The following is a 19,219-nucleotide window of genomic DNA, read 5'->3' as shown; positions in this document are numbered from 1 at the left end:
GTGCCACCTCTGGCATCCGTGCCATAGGTTCGCCACCACTGGCCTAGATGATCATATCTGATATCCTTCCTCTACCAACAAATCATCCTCTAGGAATATTCCATCTATTCTGTTTTGTAATTCCCACATTGACCCCAGATTCTTTTTTATTTACATTAGTTCAACAAAAGAAGGCAAAAGCCAAAATATTTTGCTTTTAAACTTTCATATTTGTTTCATTAGTCATTTCAAAAAAACTGTTTTTTTGTATTTGTATTTCCTTTTCAGAACCATAATTAATACTTTTCAAGTTCTGTATGATACCTTAAGTATTTCTTGTACACTGTGAATATTTGATATATAGATATTTCAAATTTCTATTGATTCTGTAAGACACACAGATAAAATTATTGCTAGGTGCTGTGCATTGTTTTGTGAATTACCACATCTGAAAATCAGTACCTAGTTTCTTTGATGGCACTGATGAATATTTAGCATTACATTCTCAAAATACTGCAGGGGGAAAATGCTTATTGAGCTTTAAAAGACAAGTTCAACTTTCTACATCAAAAAAGATTGCTGTACTGATTTGGATTATGAATTGTGGACAACAGTTGAGTTAGATTTCTGTCTGCTATATATATATATGTTTGCATGAACTTTATCAGTTGCACTAACTCTTGGATCCTGTTCAAAATCTTGACTTTTAAACACAGTCACGATTTGTAGCTGCTCTTGACTTTTAAAGTCCTTTATCAGTTTGGCTTGAAGCCACCCAGAGTCACCTTGTAGAGGAGATGGGTGGCATAGAAATTTAATAAACAAACAAATAAATAAAGTGCCTGAATGAGTACAAATTTTGACATATAGATCCTCTGCTGAGATCCTTCCTATCTCTGTTGGGATCTGAGATATGGTGGTTAGTTATCAGGGAAGGGTGTTCTTTTTTAAGTAAGAAACTCTGAATTTGACATGGTCTTTGCTGTATTTACTCTGATGTTTTTCATGTAAGGCTTTTTGTTAATTTTTTCCCTTAAGTTTTAACTCAGCCTACTCCTACCTGGGGTAGCTGTGGACCACTATCCTCAGACAGAACTGTAGACGATTTAGCTCACATCTGAGAGGACTAAGCCATTTTAGCTTTTCTTACTTAATTTCTTACTGCTACTACTCTTACTTAGTAATTTTCAATATTTTATTGTAAATGATCTCATGGCTATGTTCCACTATTGTGATGTAATGGTTAAAATATTGGACAAGTCCCAGGAATATCCAAGATTTAGTCTACCTTCAGCCACACAAGTTTAGGCCAGTCACTCTCAGCCTACCTTATTTCATGGAGTTGTGGAAAAAAAATAGAAATGCCATGAAATCCTGAACAAGAGATGGAGTGTGAATCAGTCACATATTTTATATTTTACTCATTATTTTACAAACATTAATAAACTATATCAAGGCCTGCCAAATCACCCTATACTTTAGTATCTGTCTCAGTCATGTAGTTAAGAAATCATAGTTTAAGACAGGGCTTAGTCCTAATCCATGATTAAATTATTGCTTAGAATGTTGGGTGAACGGGGCCAATGTAACTGAAAGATAACATGCGAACTCTTATTGCAATCATTGTGAATGTATCAGCGTCTCCGGTCAGAGTCAAGACCAAAGTGATCCATAACAACCAGGAGACCACATTAATAGTTAGTGTGGCTTTTCGGGTGTTTCCTCACAAATTCTTGTTCTTTAGTCACTTCAGTGGGAGACTGCCGCTGCTCCCGGAAATGAATGCGCAGTACACACTTCATAGCCTGGAACACAACTGAGTCCATTATTTTGCGTGCGCGTGGACTGCAGCGAAAAGATCGCCGTTTTTGGTCACCAAAGGCCTGGGCCAAAAGCAACCAATTACCTAGCAGCCCACCTCTACCGTCTTCCTCGCCGTGCGATTGGCGGCTGCGCTTTTAAGGGCAAACGCCGACGTCTGTGTTTCATGCAGCACTTCCGTTTTAGTTCCCTCCGCCTTGAAGATGACAGGTTAAGGGGAGTCGTTTAACTTGTTGCAGCCGCCGCCGCCGCCGCCGCTCCTCCTCCTCCCCCTCCTCCTCGAGGCCCACTGCTGGAGCCCTGACGTGAGTGGGAGGAGGCACCAGAGCAGGACTCTTGTGAAATACACCATTTTTTTTTCTTTAAAAAAAATATCCCACCAATACCGCCAGAATTGAGCTCCCAAACCCTTCCCCACTCCCTGGCCCAACCCCACCGCCCGAGGAAATAGGTGGGTAATATCTGCTGGCTTGGAAAAGGAGGGGGTGGGAGAGTAGCTGCTCCTGCTACCGCCGCCCTCTTGCCTGGCTTTGTCTCCTAAAATAGGGATTGCCTCGAGGAGGCCTCTGCTTGTTCTTTGCCGGGCACGGGGAATGGCGCGCGCCCGCGCCAGTGTTTTGGAAGTAGCTGGTGCTGTGTGGGGACGGTGATGAAAGTAGAAAGCAGCCCAAGGGGAAAATACGCTGCGGTGACATAATGTAGTCATGTCCTTCTCTGTAACGCTGCTGTTCTGCTTTCTCCCATCGTGTTTTTCATTTAATACTTTTGCTTTAATGGAGGCCGATTTTAGGCCCCTGCTTCTTGTTGCTTTTTCAACTTTTCCCGGAGCCGCACCCAGCCTCCCTATTTCCTTCCCCATCTGGCTCTTGCTAGTGCTTCCTGGGGGAGGTAAATGCAAAATCAGAAACGGTGCTGATGGCGGCATAAAGTATGTAAGTGTGCTAAAAAAGAAAGCATTCTTCCCCCCCCCAAAATAAATCCTTCCAGCTTGTGGAGGGAGTAGCTGAAGCCCAACCTACCAAAGGCTTTACAGGACTTGTATTCCTCTTTCTCTTATCCTGAAAGCATTGCAACTCCAAAGAGACTGTGAGCCAAAGAAATAAGCAGGCCAGTTCTGATTGGTACTTGAACTGGAGACCTCCAGAAAATCTTAAGCCTTAGACTAGACTGAAGGGGTTGAGGGTACATCGTAGAAGATGCATTGGGAAACCACTGTTTTTGAAGATACCGGAAATCGAATTTCACTTGAAGGGCCCCTTCTGCTCACTTACTGCCTTAGAAAGATGAGAGGTGAAAGAAGAATTGGTACGCTGTCCCTTTTGTTCTGGGAGCTGAAGAATGCATAATAATGTCGCAGGGTAGATTGATCTATAAAATTGCCAACTGCATTTTAGCCTAGCATGGTGTGTAAATGGAGCCAAGGTAGTTCATGGTTATATGTATCTCATAAACTCTGAGGACATGGTTGAGTTTGTAGGGGTAAGTAGATCCTGTAAACTTAATGTTACATGGACCTCTTTTGTTATAACAGAAAATGAAAGTGTTTATTATGCATTCATACAAATTGTGAAGGAATAAGTACGGGAAAATTAGATTGCCATTTGTGTCTTGTATTGTGAATTACAATAGAGTCAATCTGGAGTCTGGTGATTCCTACATTGAAAAAATAAAATTATACTTTTATGTTGTGAAAGCTAATACATTTCCTTTATCCCAGTAATCCACTTGTGTGTTGATTTTATGAGTCTGTTTTATAGATCCCACAGGAACTGTAGGCCATGGAGAAAATCAATATGCAGCTCCACAGATTTTCCCAAGTGATCCCTTATGGTTTGTTCTTACTCCATTCCTGCATCTTTCAAAATGCATCTTTTCTTCTGTTCCTCAAATTTTTACTTATTTTTCCAGAGCACTTGAAATTTTAAAAAAGACCAAAAAAGAAAACTGGTATGCTGCAAAGCATTACTCACCAGCCCGAGGTGGCTTCTAGGCTCCAGACAAAACCCATGAATTTGATTGGTGGTTACAGTTCATTATTTGTTTATAAGTATTTAATCTGCCCCCAAAAACCTAGAGCTGAGTGGGAATAGAAGAAAGCCGTCCAGTGAATGCTTATGTTCCCTACAGCAGCTATTTTGTAATATTCTGTCATTTTGCAAGATCATCCATAAACATGTTCTCACAGTTCCAGTTAGTGGCCATCAGACTGAAAACATTTAAGTTTTCCAATGTTACTTCTTGAAATAAAATTAAGGATTTGATACACATTTTAAGAATAATATATAATTTTGTGCATTTTTGTAATTCAAATGAAAATACATTTGAGCCATAAAAGCTTATATTAAAATGGGTATTATGTAAAGTGCCCCAGACCTGTGTTTGCTACAGTGACCATCTCTTTGAAAAAATAAAAACAAACCCTTAAATGTTTTTACAAAGCCAGATGATTTTACCTGGCTTTTGCACAGCACATTGTTAAGCATATCTATCAGAAAGTATGCCCACTAAATCTAAGGAAGCAATGATGAGGAATAGCATTGCAGCCCTAACATGCAAAAGCAACCGAAGCATGGCAGAAAAGAGAAGAACAAAACACAAAAATGAGCCAGTTTCTCATTTATATTTCAAACTTAGAAATTGCCCGTATAACTCACAAAGCAAATTCCAACATTTCTTTAAAGCTAAGAGCAAGAAAGAAGAAAAGGGGCCCAAGTCTGATCCTCTCTCTCCCAGTTGGGGATGAGAACTGAGGTTGTAAAATCAAAGGAGCCTCTTCTCATATAGAAAGAGACTGCTTGAGGAAAGCAGCCAGCAGCTCCGGGAGAGGGAGAGAAAGCCAGAGTAGCATTTATTATAGGTGGTCCTAAGGAATTCTGCCTTTTAAAGGAAACCAGTGAATTCCCAGGAAAAAGGAGGAGCCGGGAGGGGGGGGGAGAATGGTGTGAGCCACTCTCATCTCTGCAGCAGCCAGGCGTTTCCGTGGTGGAGAAAGGGGAGGAGAAAAGGGTGGTGGTGAGGCAGAGTTTTTGACCCTCCTCTTTCATTGATGAAATTTAAATCCTTAGGTTTTTTACCTTGAAGACAGTTTCTCTGAGTCATTTATTTCTGAAGATAGATCTAGGAAGAAAGCAGGGAACAATCAGGGATAAAATCATTTTTTTACGGGGTGGGTGGCTAAGACGATTATGATTAGACTTTTATTTTTTCTAAAAGAGTATTCTGTTGACGATATGTAAATGTTGAATAACAGTGAGGGAAGTATCCGCTACATCAGGAGAGAAGTCAGTTAAAAAAAAAAGCTCTTATTTTTCTGAGCTTTTCTTGCATAATCTGAATTTTTCTACATTTCTACAAGAAGAGTATTTATTTTCATAAAGATACAAAATGTCATCATTTGTAAAAGGTAAGTGTAAGCATGCTAATTTCTGTAGTGCCAGAATTTGTATGTTGTTTGTGGCTGTGCGGTTTTTGGGGGATTTTTTTTTTTCAAACAGCTGTGCTGTGGTTCACATGCAGCTACTGAGGTAGGGTGGTAATGATCAGAGGCTGTTTAAAAGGGACATCAGTTGGATTAAGTCAGCAATTCTCTTGTTTTGAGGGTTGCTTAGGTGATAGCAAAGCACTGCCAGTCTCTACCATTTTGTGTGTGTGTGTGAGAGAGAGACTGTGTGAGAGTGGGAGGGGGGAATATGTGAGTAGGATTTCTTTTCTTTCTCCAAATGTAAAAAAAAGACTAAAACTAGACTGAGGCAGTTGGAGCTGCTTGCCTTCAGTCTGGTAAATTAAAGAAGGGTTTGTCCTGAGTACCTTATCAGCTGGCTTCCCATTAACATATTGGTGACATAAGTGGTTATTAAAGTTCCATTTCTCCTAGGTATTTTACAGCCGTGCATGTCTGTATACGTGGTTTGAAAATCCTGTATTGTGAAATTGCCCACAAGCAAACATTTTTAGCTTGATGACTGATGCATTGCTGTGACAAGGAAATAATTTAATAGTGTGCTTGTTTCACAGAAATAATCTCATCTCTGTTTTATGCCTCAAACTGAATATATGAAGCCTTCAGTACTAGAAAGGAAAGTGTGTAGACTATTTCTAATAGGCAATACATAGAAAACCAGGTAGCAGTTTAGTTCTGAGTACTACTATCTACCCCAGTGGAGTGTGACAATACCTGGTGGATTATAGTTACAGAATAATCTTTGTAACAACTGAGCAAAAAGCTAAGCACTGACATGACTGACCCTTAAAATAGACTGCTTGAAAGTGATCTAATGAACTCTGCACAGCAAAACAAAAACGCCTCCCCCCCCAATGTTAAATGTTATTTTAAGGTTTGGGGTTGCTATTTTTTAAGTCCAATACTGGAGGAGGCCATTTTGTATAAAAATGGATTTCATTATATTTTCTAAAATCGTGTTTTCATTTAAAAGATAATCTTAGTTGTAGATGTTTTTTTTATATTTCTCCTACATTCATAGATTATGTTGTTGTAAACAGAGATTAAGTATTAGCAATTGCTAATATAAGTTTAAACTTTTGTGGCCACAATGTAACAAGACACTTTTCTGTACTATCTAGGATTTTTAGTGGAGGGTTGGTAGATTTTACTTTTCTTTTTAATGCATTTAAATGTATGCAATATCTTACATGCTTTTTTTTTATTTTGTTACGGTGAAATAAAATGGTGCATTTATTTTTGCCCCCAAATTTTGGCATACAATTTTAGGATGAATTGGGGTCATGAAAAGGGATTTAGCACACTACAGCTTTCTATCCTTTTGATAAGCTTTTCACATTATCAAAGATAAGCAAAGCCAGAAAATCACATAATCACTTAGCAAATCTAGGCCACTCTAATTAGGTTAAAACTAAAAAGTGTTGTCTATGTGAAATAATTTTGTTTATATACACTGAATAAAAAGTTAAATCTAAAATACTTAAAGCCAGTACATATGCTGGTTCCCCCCCCCCAGATGAATGCATTCAGGTTTGATGTTTAAGTGTTTAGGTAGTGGCTCTGAAAGGTTATGTTCATGTATTTATATTATTAGCAGGAAAGTGGCAGAACTGAAAAGTTCATGCTATACAGAAATAATATTGAACATATTTCAGCAATACATAATCCAGTCATAATTTCTTATAAATTGCTAAAGCAGATTATGTAAGGTACATGGTAGAATTTCCAAATCCATGAACTGTAGTTTATAACTAAATATTTAAAATGGATTAAATAAAACTGTTTAAAATGGAATTTAAAAACCTGAGAGGCAGTGGCAGGAATATTCTTGACACTATTCTGCCTGTCCAGGAGAACTTGGCTTCTGTACTTCTAGATCAGGGTTAGGCAACCTTGGCTCTTTTATGACTCGTGGACTTCAACTCCCAGAATTCCTGAGCCAGCCATGCTGAGGTGAAAGGGAAAGGTTTCCAAGCTGAGCCATGGTGGCTCAGGAATTCTGGGAGTTGAAGTCCACTAGTCATAAAAGAGCCAAGGTTGCCTACTCCTGTTCTAGATCAATAGTCCACTGAAACATATGTGTTTAAGTACAAACAAAAAGGAAAAAGGGATAGTACTACTCACCCTAATTATATATAAAGTAGCTTATTGCATCCCCAGTTTCAGATTCTGTATCATGAGATATACTGTAAATATACCTGTGATTCTTGTCATGTTCCTTACATCTCTTCTAGATACATACTTTTTGTTTTCTCATCCTCAGGCATCCCTCAGCCTCGGATAGATTCTGTACTTTAGATATGACAAGAAATGTTTTTCTATCTCCTTACTTAATTTTAATACATTTGAATAAAATTTACAGCAGTGATACAGAACTTGATGTGACCAGATTTCAGCTCCCATCTGTCCCAATTAGCATGAATCATAGCAAAAGGTTTTGGTAATTGAAGCCCAGCATACATATTTAATCCAATTTTGGGTTATCTGTCCCTAGTCTGACCAAACAATTCTGGAGTGAAACTAGGTGTGTGCTTTCCTTTCTCTAGCCTCACCATTGTTTTCCTTCTCTACCCGCTTCCACCCACCCTGCTCATCTCATGTATTGTAATTCAGTACCCTTGCTTTTGGGTCCACTTAAAATCACCATAGAGTCAGAAGCATCATCCTGTGCCGTGGTTTTTTTTTTACCAGATAGGACTATAAACCAGGCTGATTAGCATAGTACTGCAGTGCTTATAGTACTTTCATGTTCCTGTTTCATTTCCTTCTCTTACAGGTGTGAATATAAACAAAAACTTGTCTCATACAACATTTATAAATGTTCAATTGTGTTTAGTGGGAAAACAAGGTTTAAAATGGACTTTGGGAAGGACAGATTTTTATAATAAGTAGTTTCTTTGTTCACAATTTAGTTGTATTTGAAAGCAGTAGAAAGGTGTCATGCTACTTTGTTTTAACCAGAAGTGTAGTGTATCTCTCTCTCGTCCAATTTTGTACTGGTATTGAATGCCTGCTTTCACTAAGGGTAAAGAATGGCAGTGAAAGCACAAAAATACCTTGAACTTTTGATTGGAGCCATACTGCTTTGCTATCCAGTTGACTCCTTTAGAAATACCTTCAGAGTTCCAGATGTGGTGAGAACTGTGCCAGTTCTTTCCTTATGATCTGAAAACAGATAAAGCAGACTGAATGTGGGATCCCTGAAAGAGACAAAACTCTTTTTATCTTTCTGTGTTTCACAATTTTATTATTTATTTCAAAATTAGTTTTTCAAGATGGAATATCTGGTCCTTTTCCTTTTATTTTATTCTCAAGAGCTTGGTACTAAATGTAGGATGGTTGGAGATTTCTTACCTTGTTTCTTTGTATCTGAATTCCACTGTCTGGGTGTAAAACCAGGACATATTTGCAATAGATGTGATGAAGCAAGCCTTTCTTCCCAGATTTGCTCAAACATTTTTACTTGCCTGCTTCACTACATTTGCTAATCCTATTGGGCAATGTGGGCATCATTGTTTTATTGCTACATTGGAAATGCAGTTGGCAAAAGCAGTTGGGAAGGCAAACAGTTGAAACAAACCTCATTCTAAGATCATTTTATCAGGCAATTGTAACTTCCAGGATTATTTTTGTGGGAATTGGGCATAAATCTGTTGCGTGGCTGAAAGCTGGTTCTACTTACAATGAAATTAAAATACATTAAAAGATATATTACCTAAACAAAACTAAATGTAGTCACTGTGACATCTGCAGTTGAATTTAAATGTTCCTTCTGTAAATTGGGATAATTTCCATAATATACTTTATTTACAATTTTCAAGTATGAATATAGCAGCGATGGCGAACCTTTTAGAGACCCGAGTGCCCAAACTGCAACCCAAAACCCACTTAAGCATTGTCGAGTGCTGGGTGGGTGTGGCCAATTGGGTGGGTGTGGCCCATTGGGTGGGCATGACTGCGGTGGTAACGGCAGACTAGGTGGGACTAAAAAGTTCAATCAATCAATTCCAACTTTGCAAGATCTTTTTTTTTCCCGGGAGAAGTTGAAATTGATTGCACCTTTTTTTTTTTTGCACACGGCGGCGGAGGCCTAAAGCGAAAAGGATTTATAAAACCCAGCTGAAGGCCTAGGACTGGGGTGATGGTGCGTGTGCCCACAGAGAGGGCTCTGAGTGCCGCCTCTGGCACCCGTGCCATAGGTTCGCTACCACTGGAATATAGCAAACCTGTTTCCAGATCTAATGAAGTACCCTTTATAAATCTCAGATAGCAGCCTTTCACAGCCCAGAAGCCAGAAAGAGTGTTCAACTCCCATATGTCTAGCTATCTTGAGAGCCGGAAATCCAACAAATCTGGAAGGCATCATCTTGGGGAAAAAATCTATCATGAATAATATGATTCATTAGTATATGACACATACATGCAGTCCAGTTAAATTATTAAGCAATTGTATTTTTGCAATCTGAAAACAATCGGACCATTCTAACCCTGATTTTTTTTTTTTATTAAGAGCTTTTGTGAAAGGTACTTCTTGCTTGGTTCTTTCTGTATTTTTTATGACTTTTCATCTGCTCTTGATGGTCCATCAAACCTCTGGACCAGATTTCAAAGACAGGAAAATATGACTTCACTCCCATTAGTGTAAGTTCTACTACTCCATTAGTGTAGTAGTGTAAGAACTAAAGAAGCTTCTTGGATGAGAAGCAAAATGTCTTTAAGAAAAAACCAAAGAAAGTCTAGTTGCCATTTGAAAACGCCCCTTTGGGACAACCATGACTTGGATGACTGAAAATCTTCATAGACATTAGTGTAACTTCTTTCTCAGCAGACATTGGCTAACATGGTGTTGTTTATATTATCATTATCAATCAGTTTCCAAGTCTCTTTAACTTGTATATGTGCTAGTTGAAGAAACCTAAGAATTCATAATTGTGTGAAGGAATTGAGGATTTTTAGTATAGAATTTTAGGTACAGAACCTTTGGGATACTACCATTTTTTTAGTCTTTTTAATAAAGCCACAACACATTGATACTAGTATTGTATTGTAGAAATCTGATCACTCCTTTTTAGTCTAATACATTTTAGTCTCTTCAGATGTAGCCATCAAATGCATTAGAGTATGATGAAATAAGTTGCAGGTCATGAAAGCTAATGTCTTTTAAATAAATGTATTGGTCTGAAAAGGGGTAACCAGATTCCTAATTTTTGGATACTGTAGACTAACACTCTTTTCCTACAGTGTTTAATATTGTTAAGTATTTAGTTATAACAGTCACTTGCAACAAATTATTCTCTTTGGTTAGATACAGTGGAAAATCACTGTAGTGCTTCACATCTATTCAAAATTAAATAGATTCTTGTCTAGTTTTCTGTTACCCACATAGCAAGTTAGAAACTTCTTTCTAACCACAGGACAATCACTTAAATATGAACCAGCGGTGTGCTGCAGCTGCCAAAAAGGCCAACACAGTGCTAGGCTGCATTAACACACGTGAAGTATTAATACCACTTTACAATGCCTTGGTAAGGCCACACTTGGAATACTGCATCCGGTTTTGGTCACCACGATGTAAAAAAGATGTTGAGACTCTAGAAAGAGTACAGAGAAGAGCAACAAAGATGATTAGGGGACTGGAGGAACGGCTGCTGGAATTGGGTATGTCTAGTTTAACGAAGAGAAGGATGAGGGGGGACATGATAGCAGTGTTCCAATATCTCAGGGGCTACCACAAAGAAAAGGGAGTCAAGCTATTCTCCAAAGCACCTGAAGGCAGGACAAAAAGAAACGGATGGAAACTAATCAAGGAGCGAAGCAACCTAGAAACTTCCTGACAGTTAAAACAATTAACCAGTGGAACAACCTGCCTCCAGAAGCGGTGAATGCTCCAACACTGGAAATTTTTAAAAAGAGACTGGACAGCCATTTGTCCGAAATGGTGTAGAGTTTCCTGCCTGAGCAGGGGGTTGGACTAGATGACCTCCAAGGTCCCTTCCAACTTTATTATTATTATTATTATTATTATTATTATTATTATTATTATTATTATCATCATCATCATCATCATCATCATCATCATGTTACTTTGAATTTTTTTTCTAATGTACCTTCTCTTCCTTCCTCGTGCCAATAGTAGATTCAGCTTAAAATTACAAAACTTGCTTATAATGCTGATTGTGATTGTGTGAGGTGTATGCCTACATCTACTGAACCCAGCAAAAGAAAAATGACATAATTAGACAATATGCAAGCAAACTGGGAATCGATTATTGAGGGAAAACCCTCTTCAATAGGAATATCTGTCACTTCCCCCCCCCATATATAGACATGTATAGTATTCTGCAATTACATAGAGGTTTTCTGATTGTTTTTCATTATTTCTGCTTGCTTTGAGGATATAAATTTCAGCACTGAATTCTTCTATTCTGTAATAATAGATATATTATGGTATTCTGCTGACCTGCAAGAGAGAACTGAACATTTTAGTAAGAAAATGGCTAATATAAGCTGTATGACAGAATTGAAATAAGAAAATATTATATGTGCTCTAATATAAGGAGCATTGTTAAACAAGTTAAAACTATTTACTTATAACATGAAAATGCTTTAGGCCATTATTGCAAAACTGGAAATGCTCTTATATGGAACAGGAATAGTCTTAAAATGAAAAGCAGAACTTGTGTGTAGAAAAAAAAGTTCTCTTTGTGAGTAATGATGTACTTCACTGGAAGTTTATTTTTATTACAAATAATGTTGGGAAAGTCAAATTGACATTTATATCCAACACTCTGGTTTTTCTAGACTTTTCATGCAAAAATAACCAGGTTTTTTTTCTGAGACTATCAATTATTTAAATGATTTTAAAGTAAACTGCTGATTCAGTTTTCAAAGACTCAGCCTGTTATAAAGAAAACTAGAAAAGCAAAATATAGTGGTTCATTAAGAAAATAAACATAGGAAGAAATAAAAAGTAATGTCTTCACTGAGAACTTTTCCAGATTTGGAAAACATAAGTATGTTATTATACAGTCCTGCACAATGTATGTTCTTGAACCAACAGCATGGGGCCTGGCAAATATAATCAGTTAATTTAATATTGTATTGTGTTCTGAGCAGTTCTATAAATTTTGAATTGTCCGTAATAATAGTAAATTGCAAATCCTGCTCATATTACAGTATGTGCATTTTACAACAGTCTGACTTGAATAGGTAAAATAATAACCCAACATGCATAGCTACTTTGATTTTTATATAATTGCTTTAAGGATGATACCTGCTTGTTGTCCTGTTAGCTTTGAGACACCATTTCTTAATTCCCACAATAATAAGCAATGTTTTTAGATTCATCTTAGAATTTGATTGGAATATTCATTGTGGATTGTACAGTTCTTGTTATATAACCATTTAACCAGACAGCCAACTGCATTTGAAAATCATTTTTCCATGTGATTGAATGGAGGTGGACAACAAGACTTCAATTAAGTGGGTTGAAAATGAGTAGTTATTTTTTTTTATGATGAAGAGTTAGTTACCTAAAAGTTGTAATGTAGTTTTGAGTTGATATGTTATAGTACATTAGGGGAAAGCAAGTCACTGTGTTTTGTTTCTTTGACATACAAATTAAAAAAATAAAAAAGAAAATGCTACTGCTGATTTATGATGCTTGATATTTTGGATTGTTTCTGTACTGTATGCCAACTGGTTTTGGCTAATTTTCTGTTTAATGGTGAAAGATTATCAGATTTTATTTCTATCAAGAATCTTGTACTTAAAAGTATAACGTTCTAATAATGGATACTTCCTTTGTTATTTTTGCATGTGTAAATTAAGTGCCTTAAAATGTAAATGTAGGTAAAAAATGCAGCGATTCACTTCATGTTGCTTAGTAATAACTGAACCCTTGAACGAGAAAACACTAAGGGAGAATGCTGAGGGATACAGAAAAATTACTAGAGTTTATCACCAAGTTTCTACATTTTTTTTGTATGACATAATTTTGTGAAAGGAAGATTGTATTGCTTGACAAATCAGTAATGCTCAGCTGTTCAACTGCAGAACAGCCTGACGTTTTAGAAGAAGAATAGCTATTATTTGGGGATTTTTTTCTGTGACTAGTTAACTAATAACAAGCACAAAAGTGGAATGCATCCTCATTTGGCACATTGATTGACTAGCAAAATAACAAGAATATTTTGCACCTGTAAAAATATTTTGCATTTTTGTAGAAAATAAGCCTATATAATACATGCTGCTTTTAAGTATACTACAATTTAACATTATGTTTCATTGTCTAAGCATTTTGTTCTCTCTTCCATAAGCCTACAAAACTTGTCTCTGTTTCTTTTTTTAAGATTTTAGCAAAGCGATGTCTCAGGCTGGTACCTCCCCATTCCAGGAAGCTATTAGGCAAGAACTGGAATATTCCATGAAAGTGGAACTGGATAAAATACTTTCAACTGCACCACAGAACGAGCTACAGGTTGGGACTAAAACAAAATTACAGTATATTCTTGAGTAAATCCTGTTTTTCTGATGTTCAAAATTTTGGGATATACATATGGGATAAATATAATATCTAGACAAGTATTCTGGAATTTGTCAGAGAAACAGGAATTTTAAGTGCAGCCACTTCAAGAGCTTTGTGGTTCTTAAACATGACGTGGCCTTTAGGACTACATTTAATATTAAACAATGCAATTTAGAAAATCAGTTTTGTATGCATTTTTTCCATTTTGGTATAGATTAGCTGATACATAATAAAATATGATTTTTTCTGTACTTTCTGTGCTTATCTGTTTTGCCTTCATCACCTTTGTTATATTTTGTTGACACTTCTTGATTATTGCATAGTGAAATATCCTAAGCAGTTGGCAAGCATGACAACTCTAACAATAGGGTAGAAGGGCAAAAAGTAATAGACACATAAAAACTATTTATAAATAAAGTTATACCAAGTGTATTTTATGGAGTGTGTATGTGTGTATATATACCTGCATATCATAAGCGTTTAGCGTGTGTATGTGTGAAATGCTAAAAAGTTACAGTTATTGCCATAACAAGAAAATACTTGTGCGTTCACTTTGTTTTGCATAGAAATGGGAGGGAGAAGTAGAAAAAAGAGGAAACAATGTTTTTTTTTTAAAAAAAGGTATACAAATTGTTTAGATGTGCAAGAAATAGTTATATATTTGAAAATATTCACATCTAACCCAGAAATAAACTAGTATAAGAAAGAATAGTTTTCCTCATTACAGTGATATCTTCAGTTTCCAGAAATACTTGCAAATGATGAAAACAAATAGAAACTGCTAATAATGATATTATATTCCTGTCCAGAAAAAGAAGCTAATTACATATATATATGCACACATACACTTATATGCAAAAGTGTATTTTGAGCCTTGGATGCCTTCCTTTTTTTTTTTTTTTGCTTTTTTTAAATTACTGCTTTCTACATCTGTTTGAGGCAGTGAAGGATAAAGTTTTAAACACATTGATTTTCTTTGCACTAAAACATCCTTGATCATTCCTTTTCTGTGTTTTGTTTGACTGTTTCTTCTAAGGATATAAAAAAGATGGTTACACCTTTTAGAACAGGCATGTCAAACTGCTGGCCCGTGGGCCGGATGCACCATGACGAAACCACGCCTACCCCATTGCTGGCAATGAGGAAAAAGTCACGATACGTCACACAACGTCACGTGACGTTGCGAGTTTGACATGCTTGTTTTAGAATCTAGTAACATGTATCCTTGCTCCATTTGAAATAAAAAATTAAAAATACTTTAAAATACTTCTATAACTACAGGTAATCCTTATTTAGATACCATTTGCAGTTACAGTGATGATAAAAAAGTAATCTTATGACTTTGCATTTTGCAAGGTTTGTAAAGCAAAGCAAAGCTAAAGTAAGATCATAAGTAGAGTCATAGTTTCACTTAGTGATTGGTTCGCTTAATGATCAAGTTGCCAGATCCATTTGTGGTGGGCTAAACAAGAATTCCCTGTAAGTTTATAATTACTGCCTGAATAAATTATACTTTTCAGCTTTATTTACTCCAGATAATGAGATAGGCGGCATATAAATTTAATAAATAAACAATAGATATATTTCTCTAACCAAGCCAATTAAGTTATGTGTTACACTGTATAAGGTGCTAAAATAAGTATTGATATATTTTAATTTTATGCAACATTTCCAATTTTTCCTCTCAAAAAATGAAAGAGAAATGGCTTTGTTTCTGTTGCTTCACATTTTACAATAATTTTATATCTCTGTTTTGCATGAGGATTAGTAGAAGTTTTAAAAAATCTGCTTCAATTGCCTTTTTTTTCAGCACACTAAAAAGGACCTGGAAGGATTTCAAAAGCTCTTTCACAGATTCTTACAAGAAAAAGGACCATCAGTAGACTGGGGAAAGATCCAACGACCTCCAGAAGATTCTGTAAATTGCGACATGTGAATTACCAATTTCTTGTGGATCTTATTGTTTTTTAAATATCATATTCTGACTTTCCCAGGGATTTTGAAGAAGTTCACACTAAGCAACAGGACAGAATTAGGCTTTAATTTGAAGGAATGAAAGCAAACAGCCATGATGCATCAGGAGATCAGTTTGCCTAAAGATAAAATGTCACTATCATCAACAATATCTGTCACTTATCTTTGAGTCATTAAAGGGGGTTTCTAAAAAAAAATCAGTGCAGGAATTGGAGTAACAAATATGTAAGGTTCCCTATAGCAGGGCTTTTCAGCCAGTGGTACGGGTACCACCTGTGGTACATTGGCACCTGGCAGGTGGTACATGACCATCCTAGAAAAGTAGCGGGGGAGGGGGAATGAGCTGAACCGGTGCAGCACCGCACAAGCCTGAGCGAGAGACGGCTGGAGCTGCAGGGCTGTCTCAGCAGAAGCGCCAGGATCACCACCGTTTTCCAGCTGATCAGCACTTCTTCGGGGCTGATAGGGCTCAGTGGAAGCACCAGGATCAGCACTAGGCTCCAGCTGGAAAGCGGCGCTGATCTTTGCGCTCCCGCTGAGCCCTGACAGCCCCAAAGAAGCGCCGGTCAGCTGGAAAGCAGCACTGATCCTGGCGTGTGCGCTCGCATACACACAAACACATGTGCAGGTCTGGGAGAGGTGAGCTGAACCAAGCCACGCAGAGGCAATGATGGGGGAGGGGAAGCCTTTTCCCACTACTGCCTGCCTGTTACCACCTCTTCCCGGAGCCTCTGGCAGTTTAAAAAAAAAAGCGGAGGGAGGGAGGAAGGAAGGAAGGAAGGAAAGTAAGTCAGGGAAGGAGGGAGAGAACTTGGATATAAAAGGAGGGGAGAGAAATTTGTTAAATGAGCTTTGCCCCATTTTATGACTTTTCTTGCCACAGTTGTTAAGTGAATCAGTGCAGTTGTAAAATTAGTAACATAGTGGTTAAGTGAATCTGGTTTTCCCACTAACTTTGCTTGTCAGAAGGTTGCAAAAGGCGATCACATGACCCTGGAACAATGTGACCATCATAAATATGAATCGGTTGCCAAGCATCCAAATGTAAATCACATGACCCTGGGGATGCTGCAACAGTCATAAGTGTGAAAATGGTCATAAGTCACTTTTTTCAGTGCTGTTGTAACTTTGAACAGTTGTTAAGCAAACTGTTGTAAGTCAAGGACTACCTGTACTTTTATCACTTTTTTCCGGGTTTTTTTGGTCATCAAGTTTTTGACACCTTGTTAGGTGACTGGTGGTACTTGAATGTTGCCATATTCTGATGCCCTATAGCATCAGCTTTTCTGACGTTCAGTGTATGTTTGTAATAAGACTTATTGAATCAGTTTTGGTTATCTAGTTTTACTTCTGCAGCCACTCAATACTTAATCTAAAATTGTTGCTTGCAAATGAGGAGAGAGTATTTCAAGACAGTAACCAAACGCAGTGGTTGGAAAGAACAGCGATCAGTCTTTGGATTGCTTTCACCAATATAGACAATTCTGCAATGCTGTCTGGATGAAAATTTTGTCTTAACATAGCCAAAACCAAAATTTAAATATTTACTGCATGTTTTATTTTGCAATTCTTTTTTTACAAAAAAAACCTGTAAATAGTACACAGTTATTCTAACAGGTCTATCACCATTGTTTTCCTTTCAGATACAGCCCTATGAGAAGATAAAAGCAAGAGGAATACCTGATAGCATCGCTTCAGTTTTGAACAAGTTAGTTGTGGTGAAACTTAATGGTGGCTTGGGCACCAGTATGGGATGTAAAGGCCCCAAAAGTCTCATTGGTGTACGGAATGAGAATACATTCCTGGATTTAACAGTTCAACAGATTGAGGTGAGTAGTTTATATGTGAGTTCTCCTTGTTAAATTGCTGTCATAAAATCTGTGGCTATCATTCGTAGAGAGCCCATGCAAAACACTAAAACCCCAATGGGAAAGTTGGCTTGCATTATGCTGAAATCTAATTTTTCTGTCTAGGAATCTTACAATCATCCAGCTACCTCATATTGATGTATCGTTACTTTTTAGCATATAACTACTAGTAAAAGAGCACCCGAGAATAAATTGGAATGAAACATTAAGAGTACTGACACAGTGTTCTTTCTCTTTCTTTTACTGCTTTCCCCATTCAAATACACAATCTGTAAAATGTTATAGTTCTTCCAGCAGTCTATTCCACAATGGCCAACCAACTGCACAAGGAAGTGTACTAGTCTCCCAGCAGATGGTTTTCAGAGGCAGTCTCTCTGCTATCAATACAATAGCCATTCATCCCCACATGTCCCGGTGAAACATTAATTGGTGATAGAGGCAAGTAGTAATGTTTTACACCAGTGCTTATTAATCTGTTTGATAGAAGGTAATTAAAGCAGCAATAGTAACTCATCCTTCAATAAGTTTATGGTAGACGCTGGATGACTTTTCATGCCATAATGAACTTGGGGTGGTGTTGCTTATGTCAAGGATAGCATTGGTCAAAGAGTTTTTTGAAAAAGATTTATGTTTTGACTGTTGTTTCTCAGGTTGTAAGAAAAATTAGAAAGAACTTGAAAATATTGTTGATTCTGCTGTCCATTCCATACTGTGTCCATTTTGATTGTATGAATGTAGTCTTTTTCTATTTTGTTGCCTGCAATCAGCAATTATGAAATTTGGCAAATTAGATCTTCAAAGCACAAACAAACTTGCAGAATCACATTCCAATGATTGCATTTTAAAGTGGATTGTGGGCTGAGAGGTAATTTGAGTACTCTGTGTAGATAAGGACCGATGAGAAGTTTGAAAATCGAATTGATTGACAGTAGATTATATTTGTGGATATTCTTTCACTCAAACAGAGTGATCATATTGAGCAATAGCTTTAAGCATCACCTTTCAGAACTCCATTCATTGTATAGAGCTGGGTGGAGCAGGGAGCAAGGAGAGGAAGTGTATCAGAGAAAGGACCTCGTAGTCACATGGAGCCCTTTATTTGAGGAACATGTAAAAAGTGCTGTGGTTCAATACATAAGTTAGTTTTACTTGTTCCAATTGTAATTATTATTTGAAAGGCAGTTATTGCTCATTACATTAAGTTTTCAAATACAGTGTAAGCTTTTCAAGTCTGTAAGTGTCACAAATGGCAAAAAAAGGAGAGTGGCTTATGATGAAAATATGCTGTCCAGACTTGATTATTGTGATGCTGCAATAATAAAGTTGAATTAGTTCAAGGAACAGAAACATGACAGTTACTGACACCAATAATAGTAGGTGAGCCATCTTGTCAGTTTTCAATTAATTTCAATGTTTTGAGCTAAAAAAAATCTTGTTTGTGACGGGGAGATGTAAATGATGAATTACACTTCTGCAGCATGATTTACCTCTTTTGTATATATATCGTAACATTGCATACACATTAGAAAGTGGCACAGCTTGCATTGTGACAGCATGTGACAGCACCTTTGGCATTTTTATGAAAGCCTT

The 19,219-nt window shown here is 37.1% G+C and overlaps 1 protein-coding gene across 2 annotated transcripts in view; it reads left to right on the top strand.

Annotated features, from left to right (window-relative positions):
- Nucleotides 1-2,177: 2,177 nt before the first annotated feature.
- Nucleotides 2,178-19,219, top strand: part of UGP2 (UDP-glucose pyrophosphorylase 2) — a 31,384-nt gene continuing 14,342 nt past the window's right edge. Inside the window, exons 1-4 of one of the 2 annotated variants that reach the window (XM_015812339.1) lie at nt 2,178-2,251; nt 13,612-13,739; nt 15,598-15,705; nt 17,405-17,590. In XM_015812339.1, the coding sequence (XP_015667825.1) occupies nt 13,626-13,739; nt 15,598-15,705; nt 17,405-17,590 (408 nt within the window). In that variant the 5' untranslated portion in view covers nt 2,178-2,251; nt 13,612-13,625. Of the gene's footprint in view, nt 2,252-4,838; nt 5,204-13,611; nt 13,740-15,597; nt 15,706-17,404; nt 17,591-19,219 lie in introns of those variants that run through there. The other variant, XM_015812330.1, reaches the window with a different exon arrangement.

The sequence above is a fragment of the Protobothrops mucrosquamatus genome, unplaced genomic scaffold (assembly GCF_001527695.2).
Source record: "Protobothrops mucrosquamatus isolate PMUCROS unplaced genomic scaffold, P.Mucros_1.0 scaffold_60, whole genome shotgun sequence".
NCBI classification, from domain to species: Eukaryota; Metazoa; Chordata; class Lepidosauria; order Squamata; family Viperidae; genus Protobothrops; species Protobothrops mucrosquamatus.
This window is presented reverse-complemented; position numbering and strand designations above follow the sequence as displayed.